We start from the raw sequence: 27,615 nt of genomic DNA on the forward strand, positions 1-27,615 counted from the left end.
TTGTTTTTATTATATTAAATTTGTGCATTGACAGGTGTTTACGTAGCAGCAGTGATTTATTTTTTATTTATTTAAAAAAATTAGGTATTTCATTAATTTGACTGTTTTTTTATTTTGTTAGCACGGAGTGGGGTTATATGAATCATTTTACACACATTTTAAAAAAGGTGGTTGCTGTGGCTTGGTTTGGCATGGCGTGGCTCTTTGGATTCTTTACATCAGTTTTAAGCTGAATGTAAGTCGGCCTGCGCACCGCAGTTCGGCTCCTTTCGGCAATCGTGACGCAGCTTACGCGACGGGGGGAGCACGTTTTTGGTCATCACGTCAATCACCAGCATGTTAGGAATGACCACTCCCGCAGGACTCGCAACCCGGAAGCCACGGGTGAATTAGCTGTTCCTAAGGTATGTACAGCATACCAAAAAACATAATAGGCATAATTGTATTGTAATGTGGGGGGCCATAATACTTGTAATACTAGAAAGTCGTTTTTAGGGTGAACCTCCCCTTTAAGCTGGAAGTGATAACGATATTGTCATTTCTGGTTTCAGAGCTGTCATTCTCTAAATGTTACAGCCAAAGAAGCAGCTAATCAAGCACGTAAGGTGCTTGATTAGCTGATCTGGAGGGCAAGGGAGAAACTGGGAGTCTGATAGACCTTTCATGTCTTCATAAAGGGTGTCTGCCCAAAGATATCACATGGGGGCTTATTAGCCCGCTTGTGATGGCAATAAAATGAAATAAAAACACTTTTTATAAACTTAAACAATATAATTTTAATAAAATAAATACAAATAATTAAAAGAATGAAAAGCCCCCTGACCCCCGTTGATCCCACATGCATATATAAACAGCAACTGCACCACACATTTGAGGTATTGCAGCAAGCCATCATTCACGAATACACTGATAACCTGTAAAGGCTTTTAAATCATCCATGGACAATTTTAGGTAATGGATTGCTATTTCTTAGGTGCACAACACTGAGTTTTGACATGTTTATGATGTATTTATTTAGTGCAAAATTATTTTATGTTATGAAACAATTGGGTATTATATTGTGTTTGTGTGCACTAAAATGTATTTTAGTGTATTTTCCTGAAAATTTGCATATGAGTATACTTGCTGTGCAAATATCTTGTGACATAAAAAATTGCAACAGCCACCATTTTATTTTCTAGGGCCTTTGCTTTCATAAAATATATTCTCATTATTTTCATTTTACTGTGTGTGCAAAGTTAAAAAAATTGCCCCAGACAGTAAGTGGGTAAAAATGTATATGGTGATTCAGATTGAGTATACAGTGCCTTGAAAAAGTATTCATACCCCTTGAAATTTGCCACATTTTGTCACGATACAAACAAAAACGTAAATGTATTTTATTTGGATTTTATGTGATAGGCCAACACCAAGTGGCACAGAATTGTAAAATAAAAAGGAAAATGATGAATGGTTTTCATTTTTTTTTTTATAAATATGTTAAAAGTGTGGCGTGCATTTGTATTCAGCCCCCTTTACTCTGATACCCCTAACTAAAATCTAGTGAAACCAATTGCCTTCAGAAGTCACCTAATTAGTAAATAGAGTCCACCTGTGTGTAACTTAATCTCAGTATAAATGCAGCTGTTCTGTGAAGCCCTCAGAGTTGTTAGAGAACCTTAATAAACAAAAAGCATCTTGAAGGCCAAGGAACATACCAGATAGGCCAGGGATAAAGTTGTGGAAAATTTTAACCACTTCAATAAAGGGCTTTAAAACCCACCTCCATACCGGGCCTATTCTGGCACTTCTCTCCTACATGTACAAATCATATTTTTTTTGCTAGAAAATTGCTCAGAACCCCAAACAGTATATATGTTTTTTAGCAGACACCCTAGGGAATAAAATGGCGGTCATTGCAATTTTTTATCTTGCACTGTATTGGCGCAATCATTTTTCAAACGCCTTTTTTTTGTAAAAAAAATGGTTTCATGAATTAAAGAATAACAAAACAGTAAAGTTAGCCCAATTTTTTTGTAAAATATGAAAGATGATGTTACGCCGAGTAAATAGATACCTAACATGTCTTGCTTTAAAATTGCGCACACTTATGAAATGGCGCCAAACTTCATTACTTAAAAATCTCCATAGGCGACGCTTTAGAATTTTTACAGGTTACCAGTTTAGAGTTACAGAGGAGGTCTAGTGCTAGAATTGTTGCACACGCTCTAATGCACGCGGCGACACCTCACATGTGTGGTTTGAACGACGTTTACATACGTGGGCGGGACTTACGTGTGCGTTTGCTTCTGAGCGCGAGCTACCGGGGACAGGGGCGTTTTTTTTTTTTTTACTTATTTATTTATTTTTTACACTTTAAAAAAAAAAAAAAATTCCGATCGCTTTTATTCCTATTACAAGGAATGTAAACATCACTTGTAATAGGAATAGTGTGTGACAGGTCCTCTTTAAGGAGAGATGCAGGGTCAATAAGACCCCACATCTCTCCTCCAGGCTGGAAAGAATGAGATCGTGGAAAATAATTCACAGATCTCATTCTTACTAGACGCAATTGCGTTTTTTTTTACTTACCGGTACCCGGGCGTGACGTCATCACATTGCATCACAACAGTCATAGAGATGACTGGTGACCATCTGGTCACCAGTCTTCTCTATGCTGCACATCCGGCGGATGGCGATCATCTCTCCGGGCCCCCGATGGGACGGGAGAGCCCGGAGAAGCACCGGATGGCCGCCTATAAGAACGATCAAGCGGCGGAACCGACGCTATGATCGTTCTTACGGTGCGCAGGATTGCCGCCGGAAGAAAATTATATCTGAATGATGCCTCTAGGTGCAGGCATTATTCAGATATCCCCGCACAAAGTACAGGATGTCATATGACGTCCACCCGGGATAACAGATCCCCTTTTTGGACGTCATATGACGGCGTGCGGGGTTTAAAGTGGTTAAAGCAGTGTTAGGTTATAAAAAATATCCCAAGCTTTGAACATCTCACGGAGCACTGTTCAATCCATCATCCCAAAATGGAAAGCATATGGCACAACTGCAAACCTATCAAGACATGGCCATCCACTTAAACTGACAGGCCGAGCAAGGAGGACATTAATCAGAGAAGCAGCCAAGAGTCCCATTGTAACTCTGGAAGAGCTGCAGAGATTCACAGGTGGGAAAATCTGTCCACAGGACAACTATTAATCATGCACTCCACAAATCAGGCCTTTAGGCAAAAAGAAAGCCATTGTTGAAAGAAAGCCATAAGAAGTCCTGTTTGCAAGAAGCCATGTGGGGTACACAGCAAACATGTGGAAGAAGGTGCGCTTGTCAGATGACACCAAAATTTAACTTTTTGGCCTAAAAAAAAGCTTTGTGTGGTGGAAAAGTAACACTGCAAATCACCTGGCACACACCATCCCTGCCGTGAAACATGGTGGTGGCATCATCATGTTGTGGGGATGCTTTTCTTCAACAGGAACAGGGAAGCTGGTCAGAGTTGATGGGAAGATGGATGGAGCCAAATACAGGGCAATCTTAGGCCTCGTACACTTGACCGAGTTTCTCGACAAAAAACAGCAAGGAAATTGCTGGGATTTTTTTTTTGCCGAGGAAACCGGTCGTATGTACATTTTTCGACGAGGAAACTGTCGAGGATCCCGTCGAGCCAAAAAGAGAGCATGTCTTCTTTTTCCTCGACGGGAATGGAGAAACTTGCCTTGTCGAGTTCCTCGACAGCCTAACAAGGAACTTGACGAGGAAAACGATGTGTTTCGCCCGTCGAGTTCCTCGGTCGTGTGTACGAGGCTTTAGAAGAAAACCTGTTAGAGTCTGCAATGGGCAACAACTTTAAACATACAGTCAGACCTACAATGGAATGGTTTGGATCAAAGCATATTCATGTTTCAAAATGCCCAGTCAAAGTCCAGACTTCAATTGAGAATCTGTGGCAAGACTTAAAAATTGCTGTTCACAGAAGCTCTCCATCCAATCTGACAGAGCTTAAAGTGGAGGTTTACCCTCAAAAAAAATTCTGACATCACATGGAGTCGAGCCATCCTACCGACAGAATGCCGGTGTTTTTTTTTTTCTCAGCACATACCTCGTTATCACAATTTTCACCCCCCGGCAATCCCGCGGGACTGGGCGTTCCCAAGCACTGCCTGTGATTGACAGGCTTCCGAATGGCGCATACTGCACGTCACAGGTTGCCGAAAAAACCCGAACGTCGGTGCGGCTCTATACGGCGCCTGCGCACCGACGTTCGGGTTCTGTCGGCAACCTGTGACGCGCAGTATGCGCCGTTCGGAAGCCTGTCAATCACAGGCAGTGCTTGGGAACGCCCAGACCGGCGGGATTGCCGGGGGGTGAAAATCGTGATAACGAGGTATGTGCTGAGAAAAAAAAAACACCGGCATTCTGTCGATAGGATGGCTCGACTCCATGTGATGTCAGAATTTTTTTTGAGGGTGAACCTCCACTTTAACCTATTTTGCAAATAAGAATGGGCAAAATGTCACTGTCTACATCTACAATGCTGGTAGAGATATCCTCAAAAAGACTTGCAGCTGTAATTGCATCAAAAGGAGGTTCTACAAAGTATTGACTCAGGGGGGCTGAATAAAAATGCACACCACACTTTTCAGATATTTATTTGTAAAAAAAAATAATTGAAAACCACTTATCATTTTCCTTCCACTTCACAATTATGTGCCACTTTGTGTTGGTCTATCACAAAAAAAAAAAATAACATACATTTACGTTTTTAGTTGTAACATGACAAATAATGGAAAATTTCAAGGGTATGAATACACTGTATTTTTTTTTATATAAGCTCAGTTGCTACAAATTTCCCAGGGGAGGCGGTAGCGTGGAATAATAATACATTCAATGTAGGTCTAAAGCTGGACATACATTGTGCAAGTTTTGCCCAGTTCATGAAGAACCAGCTGTAATTTGCATTGAGGGTGGCCCTGTTGGCCCTCTCACATCTGATGCCCCTGAATTAAGAATTTAAAGAAGCCAGGCCTAAAATTGTCAGCCTTGTTAGCCCCTTCCTGCCCGATATCCTTCATTTGAAAGATTGAACTAGTTGGAAAATTGTTAGCTGAACAGTCCAATCCAATCAGCACCCAATTAGATGCAGCTGCTGTTCAGATATTTTGGTAGCCTCTAGTAGATAAAACTGTAACATAAAAAAATGTATTTGACCTACCAAGAGTAGAAGAAGAACACAAAAAACGGTAGAGAAACAGAAAGCTGCAGCCATCGCCAGTCTCTGATGCCATATGCTAAACCTGCCAAAAGGAGTTGTCCAACAGTATAGGAATATCCTGCCAGGGTGCCAGCGATTGTGCGGACTTTAGTTGGAACCCATTCCACAACTGAAATGATAAAGCACCATGTAAACAATACGAACAGCTGGAAGATCATAGTCTGCACAGTTTATTTCCTATTTCACCGAAAATATACAATTCCAATGTTTTCGTTTATTAAAAGTTCTGTATGTCTAAATCCATAAACAGAAATGTAATATATTGCAGCTTATTAGTTCAGAAACACAGTTCCTGTCCTAGAGTGACAGCACTCGCTTACTAAACAAAATCTATGAAAGAGTAATGTTGTCACTCTAGGCTGCTCTCCTGATTGGTATTAAAACATCTTCCAATCTCCATTACATAGGAAGAAGGTATTTTGTGGTTCACAGAAGATAGCTGGGAAAGGTGATAACATTGTTTCAGATGGCAGTTCAGTGCACAGGGATTTACATGGAGACTGGAATTCTGACAACATCAACAGGTACTGTCTGGTAAATATAGAAAATGTTCTTTTTTTTTCATTCAAATTTAAGTTTATTTTCAATAAAAGTACATACATTTGTACTATAACAGCAGTATACAGTATTCAGTAAAACACAGAAAATAATAAATCCAATGCATTGCTTTACATAGAAGATGGTCTTGTCATAGAAACTGACTATCATATACAGCCATATCATATGCTATCACCATACAGTGAGAGTATAACAGATTGTAATAGCTAAAAAGAAAAGCTAGGTATAACCAATAATTTATAATTAAATAAATAAAAGGATATTTCCATATACTATATAATTCCTTAGGCTTATTGTTGTCACATAATAAAAAACCCCATGTGTGTACTGGGTCTAATTTCATGGAACGAATAAAGGACAGGATTTCTGGATAACAATGACCTCTCTGACACCCCCACTGGGAACTGTCTGTGTCCAAGAGGTTAAGTAAACCTTTCAATCCCCCTTCCCTCCCTCCAATAATTATCACCAATACCCACCAGTATCTGTAAATATATATTTTCAAAACCCTTAACATACCTAACATCCCCAAAAATTTGGTGGAATCTTTTGATAACCTAAACATAGGCTAATACAAATGTTTATATATATCTTTTTTTTTTTTTTTTTTCTAAACATAACACTCTGAGAATGAGAAATAACAAGGATGTTATCCTCGTGTAAAAAACAAAATTATCAAATCAAAGAACAATCAATGAAAAGAAGAGAAAAAGAGAAGAAAAAAAAAATAAAAAAAAAAGAAGATCAGGGGAAAGTAAAAAGAAAAAGAGATGGCAGCCTGCCTGCCAACGAACAACATCGTTCTAAGGATATAAATATCACCACAGATAGAAAATGTTCTAATCCAAAAATGAATGCAGTCACCACATCTATGGACTGGTAAACTGCAATGTACACTGTATTACATTTTTGTTCTTGGGTTTAAAGCTGATCTCCATGTTTCTTGTCACTTTAAATAGTTTGTTAGGACCAAGTCGGTTCAAGTGAACAATTTCCTTCACTAAGTGCTGCAGTGTCTCTAAGCACTATTAGCTAGATTCACATAGAGTTAGGCCGGCGTATCAGTAGATACGCCGACCTAACTTGGAATCTGCGCCGACCTAAGTTTAAGTGTATTCTCAAACAGAGATACACTTAAACCTATCTAAGATAGGACGGCTTGCGCCGTCCTATCTGAGGGTGCAATATTTAGGCTGGCCGCTAGTTGGCGCTTCCATTGCGGTCGGCGTAGAATATGTAAATCACTAGATACGCCTATTCACGAACGTACGCCCGGCCGACGCAGTACAGATACGCCGTTTACGTAACGCATTATCAGGCCTAAAGATATTCCATCAAATAGTTGGAATAGTAATGTTAAAGTATGGCCGCCATTCCCGCGTCGAAATTCGAAAACTTTACGTCGTTTGCGTATGTCTCCGTGAATAGGGATTTACGACATTTACGTCCACGTCGAAATCAATAGGACCGTGTGGTGTACTTAGCCGCAATGCACACTGGGATATGTAGGCGGACAGCGCATGCGCCGTTCGTAAAATACGTCAATCACGTCAGGTCAAGCTCCATTTACATAAAACACGCCCCTCAGCCGAATTTGAATTAGCCGCCCTTACACCCGCCCGATTTACGCTACGCCGCTGTAACTTAGCAGGCAAGTACTTTGAGAATCATGTACTTGCCTGGCTAAATTACAGCGGTGTAGTGTAAATGCCATACGCTACGCCGCCGCAACTATGCGCTCGCCATCCTGAATCTAGCTAAATATGTACTGCATGTACTGTAGCTTCAGCTGCATACAGTACACAGTTCCATGTCACAACTGTGAGACAGAGTCTTCCTGTCTCAATAATGCAGAGTCGGTCTGAGTGCTCAGCTATTCGTAGGCAGCATTGTATTCTCTGCATAAATACAAAGCTTCCTCTGAATGGCTGAGTCGGAGAGCGTGACATCATCAACGGTCAACCAGAGAAAGCTTTGTATTCGTTCACAGAATACCAAGCTGCCTATAAATGGCTGAGCACCGTTTAGACCAACTCTATATTTTTCCAGGTGTGAGAGGGGAAGTCTCTGTCTCAAATCTGGAATATGTTTTTGTAGAGACATGTCTTATTGCAAGTGTTGTAAGTATGTGAGAAAGCATCTAGTAGTCAAAGAGTAACCAATTCTCCTACATGCAATACAAAATATATTCATTAACATGAAGCTTGTACAACATTTCCTAAATTTCTGTTGACTTCATGTTTACAACCTTTGTACTTGTTAAGAGAGTGCTTAAAATCTGTCACAATTTGTTTCTTGGCTAACATCAAATAAAATAATATAATGAATTATAGAATCACACCAGGCACTGAAAAAAAATTTATATTCCTCTTCACCTATTTAGGAAAAATGTAAAAAAAAGTTATAAAAGACCCAATTTCTTCTATGAAACTGCAATCATGTGACGGGTCACATCCGGTTTGTTCTTCTTCTGGTCTCTAGTGAGTGTGCTTGCAGTGCTTGTCAGTTCTTAGTGTGGAAGACTTTGGGGGGGATTTACTAAAACTGGAGCACTCAGAATATACTGCAGCTGTGCATGGTAGCCAATCAGCTTCTAACTTTAGCTTGTTCAGTTAAGCTTTGACAATAAAACCTGGAAGCTGATTGGTTTGTATGCAGAGCTGCACCAGATTTTGCACTCTCCAGTTTTAATAAATAATCCTGCTAGCAGCATCTTTGGAGCAGGGAAGGAGCAGTGTGTATACCGCTCCTGCCCATTGACATGAAAGGGCATCGCGACTATACCGGGTGGTTTTAACCCTTTTTGGCTGCTAGCAGGGATTAAAAGCGCCCGATATCGACCGAATAGTGCCTGACAGGGGTGCGTAAAATGTTTAGTTTTATTTATTAATGTGAAACCTTTGTCCCAAAAGAAAAAGTTGTTTGCTGTAAGTGCTTACAAAGTATTATCTGGAGTTTGGCTTCAATGTGTTAGCGTATTTAAATCTGTTAGTACATCTGACACTCCTCTTCCTCCAGACTAACAATGCTGCTGTCCAAAGGTACTCCCTGTGCTCCTTCATCCACAGTGTAGGCACGCTAAAACAGGAGGCGTGTTACTAGCCAGATCGGCAAAAAAAAAAAAAGAAGAAATCTAATACAGCCACCACATCAAATGATTGGTGGTCTAATGCCGCTTTAATTTGTAGTTTTGACTGTCTAACATTATTAAACTTTTTGCAGGGCCAAAATATAGATGAGATCCACAGCTGCATAAGAAATGTATAAGCCATTGGCAGTCATTATCTGCTGATTGTGGTAAAGTAGAACAATTTCTGTACTGTTATATCCCATTTGCCATGTCAAATTTGACACTGTTTTTACATTATGTATTGTATGCTGTAACAAGTTAAAGTGTGTCTATAGCTACATTGTATTTTCATATTAAATAGAAGTGTTAGAACCCCTGTCATGATTGTATTGATGTGTCCCTGCTGAGGAGTTTCACCCTATCTATTTGTCCTAGTGACCATTGTCACCAGCAAAAAAATAATGACGTGAAATTAAACTCTTAAAGGGGAGTTCCACCCACAATTTCACTTTTTAAATATAAATACCCCTGTAATACACAAGCTTAATGTAGTCTAGTAAAGTTAGTCTGTAAACTGAGGTCCATTTTGTTAGGTTGTTAGAGCATTTAGTTAGTTTATAATCTAGAAATAGACCGTGGCCATCTTAAGTGTGGGCATCATGAAGCCAGACTGTATGACTTGCTGGATTTCAGCCTTGCAGATCTCGCACATGCTCAGTGCTGCACAAGCGATGTAATAGGTTTCAGTCAGGTTTCCATAGCAGCGGGAGTGTCAGAGGAAGTTGCCGCCCCTTCTCTATGCAAATAGGCTATTTGCAAGGACTACTGGGATACATGATGCCTATCCCAGAAACCCTTGCGAATAGCCTTGTAACTTAATAGCCTAGGCTAATAAGGAGGAGGAAGTAATGAAGGACTACAAAATAAAGGTATTTACAAGCAACAAAATAAATAAAAATTGTCCATTCTGAACATTATGAGATTAGGGCATGCAGCACAGACAAACATAAAAAAATGGGTGGAACTCCACTTTAAGGCATCAGCATACCAAGACATTTTGGACAATTTCATGCTCCCAACTTTGTGGGAATTTTGGGGAAGGCCCCTTCCTATTCCTATATGGCTGTGCACCAGTGCCCAAAGCAAGGTCCATAAAGACATGGATAAGCGAGTTTAGGGTGGAGGAACTTGACTGGCCTGCTTATCCATGTCTTTATGGGCCTTGCTTTCCATTCACAGTTCCAGTGAATGGAACTCTTAAGGCGTCAGCATACCAAGATATTTTAGACAATTTCATGCTCCCAACTTTGTGGGAGCAGTTTGGGGACGGCCCCTTCCTATTCCAATATGGCTGTGCACCAGTGCCCAAAGCAAGGTCCATAAAGACATGGATAAGCAGGCCAGTCAAGTTCCTCCACCCTAAACTCACTTATCCATGTCTTTATGGACCTTGCTTTGGGCACTGGTGCACAGCCATATTGGAATAGGAAGGGGCTGTCCCCAAACTGCTCCCACAAAGTTGGGAGCATGAAATTGTCCAAAATGTCTTGGTATGCTGACGCCTTAAGAGTTTCATTCACTGGAACTGTGAAGGGGCAAAGTCCAACCCCTGAAAAACAACCCCACACCATAATCCCCCCTCCTACAAATGATTTGGTCCAGTGCACAAAGAAAGGTCCATAAAGACATGTAGGAGCGAGTTTAGTGAGACAGGCCTTCTTGTTCAACATCAGTGCCTTACTTCACAAATGCGCTTCTGAAAGAATGGTCAAACATTCCCAAAGACACACTCCTAAATCTTGTGGACAGCCTTCTTAGAAGAGTAGAAGCTGTTTTAGCTGCAAAGTGTGGGCCAACTCAATATTGAACCCTACAGACTAAGACTGGGATGCCATTAAAGTTCATATTCGTGTAAGGGAAGGCATCCTAATACTTTTGACAATATAGTGTATATTTATATTATTTCTACATACTCAAGGCAGTAGTGTTCAGTCCAATGCCAGACAGAGCCATCCCAGTAAGAAATCGGAACACACAATAGGAGAGGTAGTTTGGAGAAAAGGCAGTGCAGATCCCACTGATGGCCATTTGTAGGTATGACCAAATTAACAATGCCCTTCGACCATACCTAGGAAAAATAAAGAAGCAGTGATTTTACAGGCATGGCATGCATATAATGACATCTATGATTATTAGAGTAAGATAGATTTTAAAAGGTGTCACCCACTTGTCTGACAGGCCTCCCAGGATGATGGCTCCCACAAGCACACCTGCCATGTACAAGGACTGAGCCAGCTGTCTTCTGTGTTTTTTGCTGCACACCAAATTCCACTATAAAAGAAAATATAGATAACTAAAACTCTACATATTGCAAATGCAGTACTTAACTGAGTTGGCATCTATCTTTCTGGAGCTGTGTATGCTACAAGCTCTCTAAACGAAAACATGCCAGGCCACTTTCACCTTGCTGCACCCTAAGGCTACTTTCACACCGGGGCATTGGGTGCGTCAGTGTTAAAGCGCCACTATTTTGAGCGGAATTTTACCGTCCTTTTTGAGGCACTTTTCAGTCGGTAACCCCCGCTAATGGCCGAAAAAGAGTTAAAGGGTCACTAAAGGAATTTTTTTTTTTAGCTAAATAGCTTCCTTTACCTTACTGCAGTACTGGTTTCATGTCCTCATTGTTCGTTTTTGCTTTGAAGTAGCTGTAATTCTGCTGTGATCTCCACACTTCCTGGTTGCCTGTTTCCTTATAACCATCATACTGGGAGATTTTCACGGTGGTCTAAGCTGTCATTACTGTGTGTCTAAAACTCCTCAGAACCAATCAGATTCAGTCTTCCCGACTAACCTCTCACCCGAAACTTCATGTATGTACCGTTAAAACCGAAAGTGAAACTAGAGGCACATTATATGATAGATTAAATTCAATTTTTAATCATTTTTAAAAGGAATCAGTTAACTTGTATGTCTCTATACCCAATAAACAGTCATTTCAGCAAAAACATTTTTTCCTTTAGTGACCCTTTAAAAGCACCCGCAAAGCGCGGCTTTGCCAGTGATGTGACGAGAAAGGCCCCCCCGTCGAATAGTGCCTGCCCTGTACTGCGCAGGCACAGCGCTTGTGCAGTAAGGAGCACAAGGGAGCCACTGAAGGCCTCCGAACATGAACAGCTGTTGATCAGATGTACACAGCGCCTGCGCAAAGAAAACGACATTGTGCCACACGCTGCCGGACGCTCCCGATGCTCGTGCAACTCTGCAAGTGGTGGGGGTATTCTTCATTGTACTCTGCAAGGGGCAGATGCATACAGAAGAGGCCATATTGTATTATGATGGCCAGAGCTCATACGATGGGGGTGGATTTCTCAAAGGAGCGGATGTATTATTGAGAAGTATTATTCAGAAGCGTGTCTGCCCATCATTCTAAAATACGGCCTCTTCTGTAGGCATCCGCCACTTAAATGCTTCTCAATAATACATCCGCCCCTTTGAAAAATCCACCCCGATTGTATGAGCTCTGCCCATCATGATACAATACGGCCTCTTTTGTATGCATCCGCCCCTTGCAGAGTTCAATGAAGAATACACCCACCCCATGCAGAGCATCGGGAGTGTGCGGCACAATGTTGTCTTCATTGCACAGGTGGCGTGTACAGCTGATCAACAGTTGTTCATGTTCTGAGACTTTCGGCGGCTCCGTTGTGCTCCGTACTGCGCAAGCGCTGCGCCTGTGCAGTACAGGGCGGGCAATATTAGACGGGGGACCTTTCTCGTCACAACACCGGCATTTGGGTGGCGCTGCCCATTGATTTCTATGGGCAGGGGCACTTTAAGAGTGGTGTGTACACTGCTCCTACAGCACCTCAAAGCTGCGGCTTGCAGGACTTTTTTGGCATCCAGCTAGCGCACCGCTCCAGTGTGAAAGCCCTCGGGCTGAAGTGAGAGGAGAGGTTCTTTACAGGCGCTATTTTTAGCGCTATAGTGCCTGTAAAGCGCCTCAGTGTGAAAGCAGCCTTAGGACCCCTTGCATCTACCAAATATGCATGCATTCACACCCACCAAAACTCAGGGTGCACATTTCTCATGCACAGGGCAGCCGATTGAAATTAACAGGCTGTCCAAATGTGACAATGTGACAATACAGGTGCAGATTGGGGAGCCCCTTGTCACTCTATAACAGATACTATATAATCAAATACTTGAGCAAGGACCCTCATGGTAGAGTCACTAAGTTTTGTTTTAATAGAAACTGATGATTTAAAAAGAAAACATTTAAAACTCATTTTGAAATGCTATAAATTTAGAGATCAGATTTATATCCACTTAACGGTAGAGATTTTATGAAAGTTGATACTGCTGCTCTACATTGTGACATGAATTATTTAAGAAGAAGACACATTGCCACTCAATGAAGTTGGACGAGAAGTGGTTTAACATTAAACTGCGTAGTGAGTTCTTTACTGTAATGCCGTGTACAGACGATCGGACATTCCGACAACAAAACCGCGTATTTTTTTTCGACGGATGTTGGCTCAAACTTGTCTTTCATACACACTGTCACATAAATTTTGACGGAAATTCCGAACATCAAGAACGCGGTGACGTGCGACGAGCCAAGATCAATAAAGTTTAATAGGCAGTTCGGCTCTTCTGCTTGATTCTGAGCATGTGTGGAATTTCGTGCTTTGGAATTCTGTACACACGATCGGAATTTCCGACAACAAAACTTGTTGTCGGAAAATTTGAGAACCAGCTCCTAAATTTTTGCTGTCGGAAATTCCGACAACAAATGCGCAATGGAGCCTACACACGGTCGAACATTTGTTGTCGGAAATTCCGTTCGTGTGTACGAGGCATTAGAGTGGTAAGGATGTGGGATTCCCTTCCACAATCGGTGGTGTCAGTGGAAAGTGTCAAAAATGTAAAAAATCTCTTAGATAAGCATCTTAGCGAACACAATATACAGGGATTTGGGAAGTGCTAAAGACATAAATATATACAGTGCCTTGAAAAAGTATTCATACCCCCTAAATGTATTTTTATTGGAATTTTATATGATAGACCAACATAAAGTGGCACATAATTGTGAAGTGGAAGGAAAATGATAAATGGTTTTCAAATATTTTTACAAATAAATATGTGAAAAATGTGGCGTGCATTTGTATTCAGCCCCCTTTACTCTGATACCCCTAACTAAAATCTAGTGGAACCAATTGCCTTCAGAAGTCACATAATTAGTAAATAGAGTCCACCTGTGTGTAATTTATTCTCAGTCTAAATACAGCTGTTCTGTGAAGCCCTCAGAGGTTTGTTAGAGAACCTTAGTGAACAAACAGCATATTGAAGGCCAAGGAACACACCAGACAGGTCAGGGATACAGTTGTGGTGAAATTTAAAGCAGGGCTAGGTTATAAAAAATAATCCCAAGCTTTGAACATCTCAGGCCTCGTACACACGACCGAGTTTCTCAGCAAAAACCAGCAAGAACCTTGCTGGGAGATATTTTTTTGCTGATGAGGAAACCGGTCGTGTGTACATTTTCATTGAGGAAACTGTCAAAGACCTCGACGAGCCAAAAAGAGAGCAAGTTCTCTATTTTCTCGACAGGAGTCTGATTTGGCTTGTCAAGTTTCTGGTTGGGCTGGTTTTCAACGAGAAACTCGGACGTCTGTATGCTAAGAAACCCGCACTTGCTCAGATTAAAATATGAGACCTGAGTAAAAGTAGCATTTGTAATGGAGATAACACATTTTTAAAGCTGTAACAGACTGAAAAGTGCAAATGTCTCTTACCAAACTTTTATTTAACACGCAAACACATGAAATTAGGAAAAGCAGTACCAAGAGTTTAGCCAGTGGAATCGAACTTCCCCTGCCGTTGTATGTGTTGTATGTCACCACGTTTGAGAACGAGGAGATTTTGGCTTGACTGTGTGTACGCAAAGCAAGCTTGTCGAGTTCCTCGACAAGCCTAACAAGGAACTCGGCGAGTTTCTCAGTCGTGTGTACGAGGCCTCACAGAGTACTGTTCACTCCATCATTCGAAAATGGAAAGAGAATGGCACAACTGAAAACCTATGTTGTTTTGTCTATAGACTATGGGAAAGAGTTATAGCACTTTTATGGCATTTAATTATTAGTAATGGCGGTGATCTGCGATTTTAAGTGGTACTGCGACTTTGTGACAGACAGATTAGACACTTTTGACACATTTTTGTGACCATTGACATTTATAGAGCGATCAGTGCTATGAATATGCACTGATTACTGTGTAAATGTCACTGGTAGGGAAGGGGTTAACACTAGGAGGCATTCAAGGGAAAAAATTTGTGTTCCCTAGATGTGTTATAACTGTATGGGGATATGACTAACTGGGGGAGGAGACATATCACTGTTCATACTTATTAGTAACAAACGATATGTCTCCTATCCCCTGACAGCACACAAATCCCTGTGCTGGCTCGTGCATGTGATCGAGCACCCTCTGGTAGCGCCTAAAGGGGACTTTGTACCTGTGGGCCGCAGTATAAATACGTGAGCCAGTCGGGAACCGGTAAAAAAATACCTGTTGATCCTGTCATGATGGCCCCTATTTAGTTACTTCTTTATATGGTATCTTACCTGCACCCGATAAAGGCTACAAGTAGGCATGCAAGCAGGCATTATGCATGGTTCATTATTGTTACTATCAAGAAGCTGGTGCAGAGAAATTACGTAGAGAGTACATCTCTACGTAAGCAAGTACATCTCTGTAACAAGATTTATTATTGCTACAATTTATAACTAAAATATTCTGTAATGTTATGGGTGGCCATCTTGTTGAATTCATTTGTTCTGGTGCATGTTCTGCATTAGCCAAGAAAGTTAAGGACCTTTGAAAGGCCAAGTTCCCAATGCCAGAATAAAAATGCCCATGTGCCAACTGCTAAACAAATTGTCAAGCAAATCTGATAAAGGGGCTCTGCATGGCTCTGAAATGTTTCTTATTTGAGATGTGATCTTTTTGATGTTTGAATAAAGCTCTGAACTTTGTTAGGTGTACTGGTAAGATATATATTTGTTTAAATAATACAATGCCTATAGCTAAAACAGCCTAGTTACTATGACCATTTCCATTAAGGTGTGCAGTGGGAATAGCTAATTTTTATAATCAAACATGTCCCAAATCTAGTTTCCAGACCTAAACTCCATAAAACATTTATAGGAAGTTAAAGGCAAAGATGGTAACGTAGATGTTTACCACCTTCAATGAACTTGAGACTTTTTTCATACATAACAGTGCAAAACCCTACTACACATAACTCAGCACTTATATCCCAGCATTCCAGGAAGGATTACATCTGTTCTGAAGGAAAAGGTTGACCCTACTTCTTAATAGATTCTCTATACTAAGACAGGGTTCGGCTTTTCCATAATTATGTCCCTCCCCTTTTTTTGTATTCAGATATATATACTGTATCTATATCTATAGATAGATAGATATTGTATATTCCTTTTAATTGCTTACATACTAAAATCCTAAAAAGAGAGTGATTTTTTGACATGTGACAATATGTGTTTTAAAGAACAATGGGCTTTTATGCAATAAGTTTAAATTAGGCATTTTCTGCAGACTAGGCTGTTTAAGATTAGTCTACTATTAATCGCTCTGTATACAGAGATAAAAAGATAAAGCAAGATAAAACTGCTGATAAAATTTAGGTCAAATGTTGAAGAAACCCGAGAGCAGTTGTGACTTTATTACTACGTTTGTCAGTGTATGCAATTATTGTGTAAATGTATAATTTGTGCAGGATTTCCAGTCCTTGAGTCCTGCAATACAAATCTTCTCTACCATTGAATTGTGGGAGAACATCTCATAATTTGCACTGCTGGGAGCATACTCTTTTCTCCCAGCATAAATAGTGGATCATTTACCACAAAGAAGCAATGATCAGTTTTCTATTATAAATAATAATGTACTGTATATATATCAGTACACAGAATTTATGTTTATATTTGTTAGTGCTGGTTTCGAATTTGCAGTTTTCTATTTTGTTTGTAGGGACCTAATTCGCCTCCAGTTATCTAGTGGGACCCAATACGAATCCTGCTTTTAATACTTCAGGGGATTAGGAATGAGAATCCTTGCTTGTGTTTGTGGCCAACTAAAGAAGCAATATGCTTCAACATTAAGGGTTATCATTTGAGAAATTCAAATAATCCCAGAATGGTGTTAAGACCAGAGGTCACCCCTGTAGCGGGAGTGTGGAACTCCTTTTTGGACCACCTAAACGTAAAGTGAGCTTTTGGACCACTTATTCAGTTACCAGATGAATCAAGCAAAACATGTTGCCTCTCCGTCAAATTAACCAATTTTCTGCAAATGAAGAAATTGCTTTGCTCATCTGTGTTTAAATCTCTCCCAAGATGGGAGATGGAGTTTAGCCTCGTACACACGCTCGGTTTTCTCGGCAAGAACCAGCAAGAAAACTGCTGGCAGAGCTTTCCTGCCAAGTAAACCGAGCGTGTGTACGAGGCTTTCAGGTTTCTCGTCGGGAAATCTGGCCAGAATCTCTACGAAAAAAATAGAGATCCTGCGCTCTATTTTTGCGTCAGGATTCTTGTCGGCCTGTTTCCGGATGAGAAACCCGAGAGTGTGTATACTTACCTGTCGCAGTGGAAACCCGCGCATGCTCGAAATGACTTTGACACATGCGCGGTAGCTTCCACGGCATAGGTAGGGTGAAGCAAGATGGTGGCGACGGCATCGAATGTGACGAGCGCATGCTCGTCGTACGCGATTACGTCACTGCGTTCTTGCCTTTCAAAAGAACCGATGTTCTCCCAAAGTCCAAAAACATAGTGATAGGTTAATTGGCTTCCTCTGAAACTGCCCCTTCTGCGTATGTTATTGTTGCAGGGGTATTTTATTGTGAGCTACTTTGAGGAACAAGGGTTAATGTCAAAGGATCTATGTTTTCTGTACATCACTGTGCTAGGCCTCGTACACACGACCGAGTTTCTCGGCAAAAACCAGCAAGAAACTTGCTGGGATTTTTTTTTTGCAGAGGAAACCGGTCGTGTGTAGATTTTTCGACGAGGAAACTGTCGAGGATCCCGACGAGCCAAAAAGAGAGCATGCCTTCTTTTTCCTCGACGGGAATGGAGAAACTTGCCTTGTCGAGTTCCTCGACAGCCTAACAAGGAAATCGACGAGGAAAACTATGTGTTTCGCCCGTCGAGTTCCTCGGTCGTGTGTACGAGGCTTAATACTTCAGTGCTTTAAAAATTTGGGAAATCGTTTAAGCATTTAACATCTCAATCTTTTTAGCATGGTCATAGCCATGTCTGTCCACAATTTTCCATAAAAAGAAAGCTCATGCCTACTAATGAAAGCTCATGCCTACTAATAAAATTCCGCCTTACAGGCACTGCATAGCTTCGGAGATTTTTGTAGTTGAGGTATCAGAAGGTTAGTTCACCTAAAGCTGTATTTGAGTTTTGATTGGAAGCTTAGTCTTGGTCTCCTTTGGCTAAAAGATTTCTGCATCTGGCTTTCTAACCCTTCTCTACTGTAGCCATTAGGACACTGTGTAACTTTATGCAAAGATGGTAAACCGTAACGGAGCGACATTTACGAGTTACCAAAGACTATAAGGAACCAGTGGGATAATAATGCTACTTCTGTTCTCTCTGAAATATCTATTTAGATTGTACAGATGTTTTGAATGCCTTTCAGTTGAGCGGTATACATTATAACATTTCAGAACTATATCGCCCATACACTTACTTCAGTGATTATGGTTGAGCTGAACTCATTCTGATCATACTCCCAACCATTTGTGCAGGATCTTGTTTCTGCATCTGTAGTATTATGCCATGTGCTGTTGGAATCCACCATTCTCCACTGTACTTCAGCAAACTCCAGACATGACTCAGGCCTCCCCTGATCATCCCGTGGTATGAAGACCCCCATCCAACCCTCGCTTTCAGTACTGCTGTTAACAACCCCAGTGTCATTTATTTTGCATTTGTGGCTTGGAATTGCAGCACTGAAGTTCTGGAGAAGGTTATGGCTGGCCATCAACAATATAGGAATGCATAGTAATGTAACGTGTGTGATCTGGAACCGTCCCATGCCTCCAGCTTTTTCCAAAAGATCTGCAAATGCCATGGCTGATAACTCAACTTTGACCTCTCTAATCACTTTCACCACCCAAATATGGAAAAAATAGTCTTTATTTTAACTGTAGATAAAGTTGTTTTTCCTCTTGAGATTGGAGTTCAACAATAACTTTTCCACAGCACAGAGGACAGAACAATGCTGGAGAAAATTCACTGTTCTATATTCTGTTTTCTGAGGAACTCATGCCAGCATTTCCACAGGCATTCTTAAACAGGATTATAATGAAATCCTCTCTTCTCGCTCAGAATTATGTTCTTTATTCTTTGAGTATTGGAAACCCTTATAACAACTCTTTGATAAGCACTGTAGTTTCATAGATAATCTTTGAATTTTCTTTAGATTTTCATCTCTCTGTAATGGGCGTTCATAATTCTGTTTTCCACACCAATTTAGGCAAAATATCGCGTTCAGTTCTTGAGTTAATGTTTTGTCTTGGAAAGTAATTTCCTTTGTTAACCTTTTCAGCGTCAAGGCGGTGACTTTCCTTGGTTATAAAATAGCTTTCTTCCTGAAGAAAAAGTGATTAAAGATTGTGGTCTTGAAAACATCAAAACAAATTAGTTCAACTAAATCACAAAACAAAGAATATTATTAATCCAGCAGTGTTTAAAGGGAACTTCATGTAAATGGTTTTGAGTTAAGTGACTATAACATATAAGAATATTTGGCCAGATTGTCGTAGATCCGCGTATCTTTGCGGCGGCGTAACATATCTGATTTACGTTACGCCTCCGCAACTTAGACGGGCAAGTGCTGTATTCTCAAAGCACTTGCTCCGTAAATTGCGGCGGCATAGCGTAAATCGGCCGGCGTAAGCCCACCTAAAACCTAAAAGTTTTACGTTAATGTGCTGTGACCCAACGTGATTGACGTTTTGCACTTACGGCGCATGCGCCGTCCGTGGAATATCCCAGTGTGCTTTGCGTCAAAGTACGCCGCAAGGACGTATTGGTTTCGACGTGTACGTAAATGACGTCCAGCCCCATTCACGGACGACTTACACAAACGACGTAAAAATTTTAAATTTCGACGCGGGAACGACGGCCATACTTAACATTGGTACGCCGCACTTACGCCACCATATAGCAGGGGTAACTATATGCCAGGAAAAGCCTAACGTAAACGGCGTAAATGTACTGCGTCGGCCAGGCGTACGTTCGTGAATTCGCATATTTAGCCAATTTGCATACTCAACGCGGAATTCGACGGAAACGTCACCTAGCGGCCAGCGTAAATATGCAGTTACGATACGACGGTGTAACACAGTTACGCCAGTCAGATCTACAGGAAATCTATGCGTAACTGATTCTAAGAATCAGGCGCATAGAGACGACCGCGCAACTCAGAGATACGTGGGCGTATCTGGAGATACGCCGTCGGAGCTCGTTTGAGAATCTGGCCCCTACTGTTTATATACGACTTACATCAATTCCCAGAAACCTCCCACTGTGTTTTACTCCAACCCTCCACTACCTGTGCTGGTTGTGATGGATAAATTCTCAATTGATTTAAACAGGAAAATCTCTTCACATATAAAAAAAAAAAAACCTTGCAAAATACTGGGACACATAATGGCTACAACTGCTGACCTTCCCTCTGAAAATGCTAGCTGCCTGGCTGTCATCCTGTGTAATTGATCTCATAATAATAATGCACAGCAGAAATTCTTCCCTTGCTTCTTCTAAGTCAGTAAAGCTGGGTTCACGCTTGCAGTTCCCCCCGCATCCAATTGGGATGACAGGAGACTGAGACCGGCTCACAATGGAGCTGGTTCACACATCTCCGGGATGGCCACGGAACGTACTGGAAAAGGGTCCTGTGCATCTTTGGCTCAGTTTCAGGTCCAAATTCAGGCAGAAATTCGGACCTGATTCGCCCCTGAAACAGAGAACAAGGACACACCGGACCCCCTACTGTGAGCCGCGGCCACAGCTAATGTGAACCCGGCCTAAATCAGATTGTATTGAAGCCTAGACAGCCAGCCAAATAGAACTTCCAGAGGGCCAGGAATGGAATTCTGTATATTTTCCTCAATACAGGTTTCCTTTAAAGGGGTTGTAAAGGTAAAAAAAAAATCCTTAATAGCTTCCTTTACCTTAGTGCAGTCCTCTTTCACTTACCTCATCCTTCCATTTTGCTTTCAAATGTCCTTCTTTCTTCTGAGAAATCCTCACTTTCTGTTCTTCTGTCTGTAACTCCACACAGTAATGCAAGGCTTCCTCCCTGGTGTGAAGTGTCGTGCTCGCCCCCTCCCTTGGACTACAGGAGAGTCAGGAGACTCTCTACGTTGCAGATAGAGAAAAGAGCTGTGTGTTAGTGGGCTTCCTAACTCTCCTGTAGTCCAAAGTCCCGTACACACGGACGGATAATCAGACAGAAACAGAAATCAGACAGAAATCCGCGCGTAAACAATACGCGGGTCGAATCAGTACGACGCATGCGTGGAAGCATTGAACTTCCAGGGCCGCGCACGTCGCCGCGTCATCGTCGCGGCGACGGCGCGGCCACGCCCCGCGTATTGTTTACGCACGGATTTCTGTCTGATTTCTGTTTCTGTCTGATTATCCGTCCGTGTGTACGGGGCCTAAGAAAAAAAAAAACAGCATTTTTGCTTGCACATGATTGGATAATGGGGGGTAACTTGTGGACTGCAGAGCCTTCTGATGTGGCTCGCAACCACTTGAATGTGCAGTCGCTGGGGGGTAGATCTGAAATCAGGGGAAGCTCTGCTGATTTTATTATCCAATCATGTGCAAGCTAAAATGCTGTTTTTTATTGTCCTTGCATGTCCCCCTCGGATCTACAGCGACTGCACTTCCAAGTGCACTTTCAGTGCAATTTCAAGTGCACTTTGCACTTTGTAGTGCAAAGTAGATTTGCCTTTTGTAAACAACCCCCTAAGAGCTTTTCCTCCAGATCTGGTGCTGATGATTTTCACAGAGGATGCCAGCAAAGCCAAAACCGTTTCCTGCAGTAATCATTGACGCTGGTCAGCCTGGACCAGTGGCAGAGCCCGCTATTGCCCCACCTGCCAAGACATCCCTCCTTGCACTATGGCTGAATTGCTGAATAGGGGTTCAGCATATTTGCAGCTGTTTTATTTTTGGAGTCAGTGACAGTGTGCTGAAATCTGCCTGAACTGTGATGTACTGACATGATTGCAAAGTTGTCAGCACAAATATATAAAGAATAAACTGCGCTGTGTATAATACAAATATAAGCCGCCACACAACTTTGGAATAGAGCAAAATAAGGTAAACTGGAACAATGTAGCGCTAATACCTGTGTAAAGATATGGAAAGAACCCACAGCTAAAGATAAAAAACCAAATTTACATATATTAATACATGACTAAATCTTAAAGTGTCACCATGAGACCTTACTAAACATATTAGTGTGCCAACATATAGTAAAGGCTTGCAAATAATAACAATGAATTGAGAAAGTGCATAAAGTGACTGGAATCCAAACGAATGGAAATAAGAGTGACTTCACCACAGGAAAGTGCATGAAGTGACTAGAGTCCAAATAAATGTGGATAGAGATGGCTTCACCATAAGGAGATCTTGAAGAAGGAACAACAGCTTGACAGAAGTGCCACCACCAATGGTAGAAAAGGGGGCTTACCAAATATAAATGACTTGGGAAGGTATATACCGCCCAAGTCACCAAAGGCTTGTATCGATCACCCTGATCTAAACAGCTGGTCCTGGATCCAAACGGCTAATCAACTTAATGATCCCAAATCACAGTGTTAATGGTAACTTCATAGAGGCTCAGTAATCACATGCCATGCAAGAAATATTGAAAAGAACTCACATAGCGTGATACCATATGAACAGTGTTGTTTATTAAAAGTAGGATAAAACTCACATGTTAAATGCTCTTCATAGGCTTGTCAAATGTTATGATACCAAAAGCGATGTTGTGGATGGGTCCACTTGACGCGTTTCAACTAGAAATGTCGTCATCTGGGATGTGGACCTCCACCACTGCATCACTATTTATAAGAAAGACAATGACCCCCAATTTGGAAAGGCCAAGAGGCCGGGCAGGATGTGACCTCGCATCTGGTTTAGAAACCCGGAAGTGATAATAATGGCAAATGTTTCACCTATATATGGAATAGTGTGGCATATATTAAACATATCACACTCCCAAACACAAAGGAAATAAGTGAAAAACACGTCAAACTACCTTTCAGTCCAAATAAACAGATGTAAAAACCATTCCTGTCATACCAGGAAGTGTCAGACGCAACCAAGCCTCGCTATGGATGGGACGGAATGGCATGAAATTATGTCATTCCGTCCCATCCATAGCGAGACTTGGTTGCGTCTGACACTTCCTGGTATGACAGGAATGTTTTTTATTCGGACTGAAAGGTAGTTTGACATGTTTTTTCCTTATTTTCTTTGTGTTTGGGAGTGTTATATGTTTAATATATGCCACACTATTCCATATATAGGTGAAACATTTGCCATTATTATCACTTCCGGGTTTCTAAACCGGAAGTGAGGTCACATGCTGTCCGGCCTCTTGGCCTTTCCAAGTCATTTATATTTGGTAAGCCCCCTTTTCTACCATTGGTGGTGGCACTTCTGTCAAGCTGTTGTTCCATCTTCAAGATCTCCTTATGGTGAAGCCATCTCTATCCACATTTATTTGGACTCTAGTCACTTCATGCACTTTCCTCTGGAGAATTCACCCTTATTTCCATTCGTTTGGATTCCAGTCACTTTATGCACTTTCTCAATTCATTGTTGTTATTTGCAAGCCTTTACTATATGTTTAGTAAGGTCACATGGTGACACTTTAAGATTTAGTCATGTATTAATATATGTAGATTTGGTTTGTTATCTTTAGATGTGGGTTCTTTCCATATCTTTACACAGGTATTAGCGCTACATTGTTCCAATTTACAAAGTTGTCAGCACAACTTATCAGTGACCTTGCAAACAGTTCACTTTAGCAACTAAGGGGTTGATTTACTGAAGGCAACTACACTGCAGTTGCACTCTGCATGTGCAATTGCTCCAGAGCGTAGAGTAGAGAGCTCTGCTGACTTCCATCATCCAATCATGTGCAAGCAAACATGCTGTTTATTTTCCCTGTACGTGATTGGCTATTCTTTGCAAAGTGAAGCTTTACCTCATTTACTATGATCTGGAACAGCTGCATTTGCAGAGTGCAATTGCACTTTGCAAAGTGCACAATGTATTTGCCTTTAGTAAATCATCCCCTAAATGTCTTTGGGCCCATAGAACTCCTCCTCTCGCAATTCAGCAGCACAGTGAAGGGATTGATATTGCAGCAGGCAGCTTGCTGCAGGACGGGGGTAGGCTCTGCTGCTTGGCCAGGCTGATCAGCGACACTGATTTAAATTGCAGGAGAGGGTGATGGATTTTCTGGCATCCTGTGTAGGCAGAGCTCTCTCCCCGGACATGGAAACACTGCGCCTAGGGAACCTTCCCAACCCTGGCCATGCATACAGGAGTATATAGAAAAGTAATATAAATTATAAAAAGAGGATTATGATGAATATCTTGTAGGTTGCTGCTCCTTCCTTCATAGCTATTGTATATTGCCCTAAGCAGTTATCTTTTATTCCAAAACCATATACAAAGCAATCTTGTGTCAAAGAATACTGCATGTAATATCACTTCCCTTAGCGCTCATGTATAAAAAAATTCACATCTAAAAAATAGATACTGCTAATAAAGTCCAAATAATAGCCACAAAAATGCCTTGTCCACCAAAGGCGAGCAAAGTAAACAGCAGCGCTTAAACTGGTATTAAAAGATTGATCATAGAATGTCTGTGCACCTGGTGAGTTGTAGTTATCATTTATTGCTGTATGAGTTGAAAACAGTCATGAAGAGTTCTGGCCCATCGTTTCTCTTTCTGCCATTCATACTATTCTGTGAATGGAAGGAGAGCCATTGAATGATGGAATCTTTACCGCCAAATCACAGAGTGTGTTACATTGTGGTAAAAAAATTACTACAGGGTTCCTGAATAGCAGAAAGGGCAAAATGCGGTGTGCAAGCAGCATAAGGGCTCATTCACACATGCGGACCGTATGTCCTCTTTTTCATCCATCCGTTTACGGATGAAAAAGGGACATACATTGATCCCAATGAGATTGCGGTTGTCAGCGGATGAACATCTTATTCGGGTCCGCAATCCTCCGATTCTGCAGATGGAGGAAAACCCTATTTTTCTATCCGTCTGCGGATTGGATAGGGTGAACACGAACAGACGGTCCGTGTTCATCCGATCCCCCCATAGGGCAGAGCAGAATCTGACAGGGCGGTCCCTGCACAGTGTGCGGGGACTGCCCTGTCACCCGCCGACTCAGCGGGGATCAGCGGAGCGATCCCCGCTGAGCAAGCGGAGGTTCACGGGGTGGATTATCACGGATCTGTTCCGTGTGAAAGAGCCCTTACTCTTCTTACAGCTGTTAGTCGCTCAGGACAATATCCGGCAGCTATGAAGGTGGCATGAAGGGAGTGTATCCCATGTCTAGCATGAAGAGGTTAGAACCCCTGTCTGACTATTGGTGCTCCTGTTATAGAGAATTTGCTTCACATCCCACTGAGTCTGCTGAATAGGAATTAGCAAACTTTCTAATAAACTAAACTGCCTAATGCTTTCCTTTCCAGACAGTTCTACATTGAATATAATGCTTTGCCAAAGGACATATAGGGGTTGATTTACTAAAGGGAAAAATACTTTGCGCAGGTAAGGCTTCACTTTGCAAAGAATACCCAATCACGTGCAAGGAAAATAAAAGCACAGCATTTCTGCTTGCACATGATGAATGGAAGTCAGCATGTCTTCTGCTCATTTACTAAGCTCTGGAGCAACTGCGCTTGCAGAGCACATAAGCACTTTAGTAATCAACCCCCATAGTCCAATAACTAATATCAATTTTACTTGTGTGCATTTACAGGTGTGATGCAAAACTTTATTTTTTCTTTTGTCTGGGACCAGAAAAAAATCTGTGTGTCAATATCTAAAAAAAAAAAAAAAGGACACCCAAAACTGATTCTTGTACCCTGTGGAATCTGACCTGCCCATTGTGAACAACTTATCTAAAGCATTCTGAGTTTAGCAATGACTTTTAAGACACCTTAGGGGTTATTTACTAAAGGCAAATCCACTTTGCACTACAAGAGCAAACTACAAGTGCAAAGTGTACTTGAAATTGCACTGAAAGTGCACTTGGAAGTGCAGTAGCTGTAAATCTGAGAAGTAGATCTGAAATGAAGGGAAGCTCTGCTGATTTTATTACCCAATCATGTGCAAGCTAAAATGCTGTTTTTTATTTTCCTTGCATGTCCCTGTCAAATTTACAGCGACTGCACTTCCAAGTGCAGTTTCAAGTGCACTTTGCATTTGTAGTTTGCACTTGTAGTGCAAAGTGGATTTTCCTTTAGTAAATAACCCCCCTTAGCTACTCTACAGACCAGATTTAAATAGGGAACATTTACTGCATATGCAGTACACAGTGCTTCACGGCTTACAATTAGACTTTGCAGAGTAGGATACGTAAATCTGCAGGTACTCAGCTTACACCCCGAATACAAGTGATATGAGTGAGTTTGACAACCACACTTGACAATTAAAAATAATATCATACAATGAAATGTCAATATATTGCTTATTATAACTGACTCACATATTTCCTTAATAAACTATACTCATTGAAGAGTGACTCTGGATCTAACAGTAAAATCTTACCTTCAGCATATGCAGTTAGTCAAGAGTCCCATCAAGCAGGTGACCAGAGGACTCTTGGTTGGAGCTATTTAGATGAAACAAGTATAGCAGTAATAATTGGGGATCTGCTTAGGAACTTTGGAAGTTCAGCCTAGTGCCCCTTTCTGATGGAGAATGCCAGTAAGAACATGTGGCTGCTGTTGCTCAGGGCACAGCTAGTACAGGTATTTGAGCTCGAGGTTCAGGATTATATAGAGAGTCAGAGTCCGGCAGAGTTAAAGTATCACTACAATCAGTGGGGGATTAATGAGGGGAAGAGGAAAATGTGGGGAATGCACTGAAACATGGGCAAAGTGCAAGGGGCATAAAGGGTGGCAAGTGACTGTATGTTATGTATGATAAAGCAGAACACCTTGAGATTTAGAGAATGACACAAATGCACACATTCCATTTTGCATTACATATGAGCACACTGACATATAGTTCAACAGCCTGTTTATTCTTTGCATCTTACTGTTAATGGAAATTCAAGCCTCAGCTACAGACAATTGAACCATTTGGCTACTGAAAGATGCAGAGAAGTGCATTGTTAAAGTATTCTCTCTTCATTTTCTATAATTAGGGCAAGAACATGAATTATGAAATGATGTAAGAGGATTAGAAATCCGTGCTTTGATTGCTTTTTCATTTTGAAAAAAAAATTGCAAAGATAATGCCAGTCTCTAACTATGGTCTAAGAATGTACAGTATGGGGGTTATTTACGAAAGGCAAACCCACTTTGCACTACAAGTGCACTTGGAAGTCGCTGTTGATCTGAGGGGG

General features: G+C 41.3%; 1 protein-coding gene across 1 annotated transcript in view; it reads right to left on the bottom strand.

Moving 5' to 3' along the window:
* LOC120917388 (solute carrier family 22 member 6-A-like) overlaps window positions 1-27,035 on the bottom strand; it is an 81,134-nt gene extending 54,099 nt beyond the window's left edge. Inside the window, exons 1-5 of the mRNA XM_040328652.1 lie at window positions 26,814-27,035; window positions 18,672-19,575; window positions 11,125-11,228; window positions 10,871-11,025; window positions 5,210-5,378 (exon numbers count right to left, since the gene is read on the bottom strand). Of these exons, the coding sequence (XP_040184586.1) occupies window positions 5,210-5,378; window positions 10,871-11,025; window positions 11,125-11,228; window positions 18,672-19,055 (812 nt within the window). The 5' untranslated portion in view covers window positions 19,056-19,575; window positions 26,814-27,035. The remainder of the gene's footprint in view (window positions 1-5,209; window positions 5,379-10,870; window positions 11,026-11,124; window positions 11,229-18,671; window positions 19,576-26,813) is intronic.
* Between the last annotated feature and the right edge of the window lie 580 nt (window positions 27,036-27,615).

This window comes from Rana temporaria, chromosome 11, assembly GCF_905171775.1.
Source record: "Rana temporaria chromosome 11, aRanTem1.1, whole genome shotgun sequence".
Taxonomy (NCBI): Eukaryota; Metazoa; Chordata; class Amphibia; order Anura; family Ranidae; genus Rana; species Rana temporaria.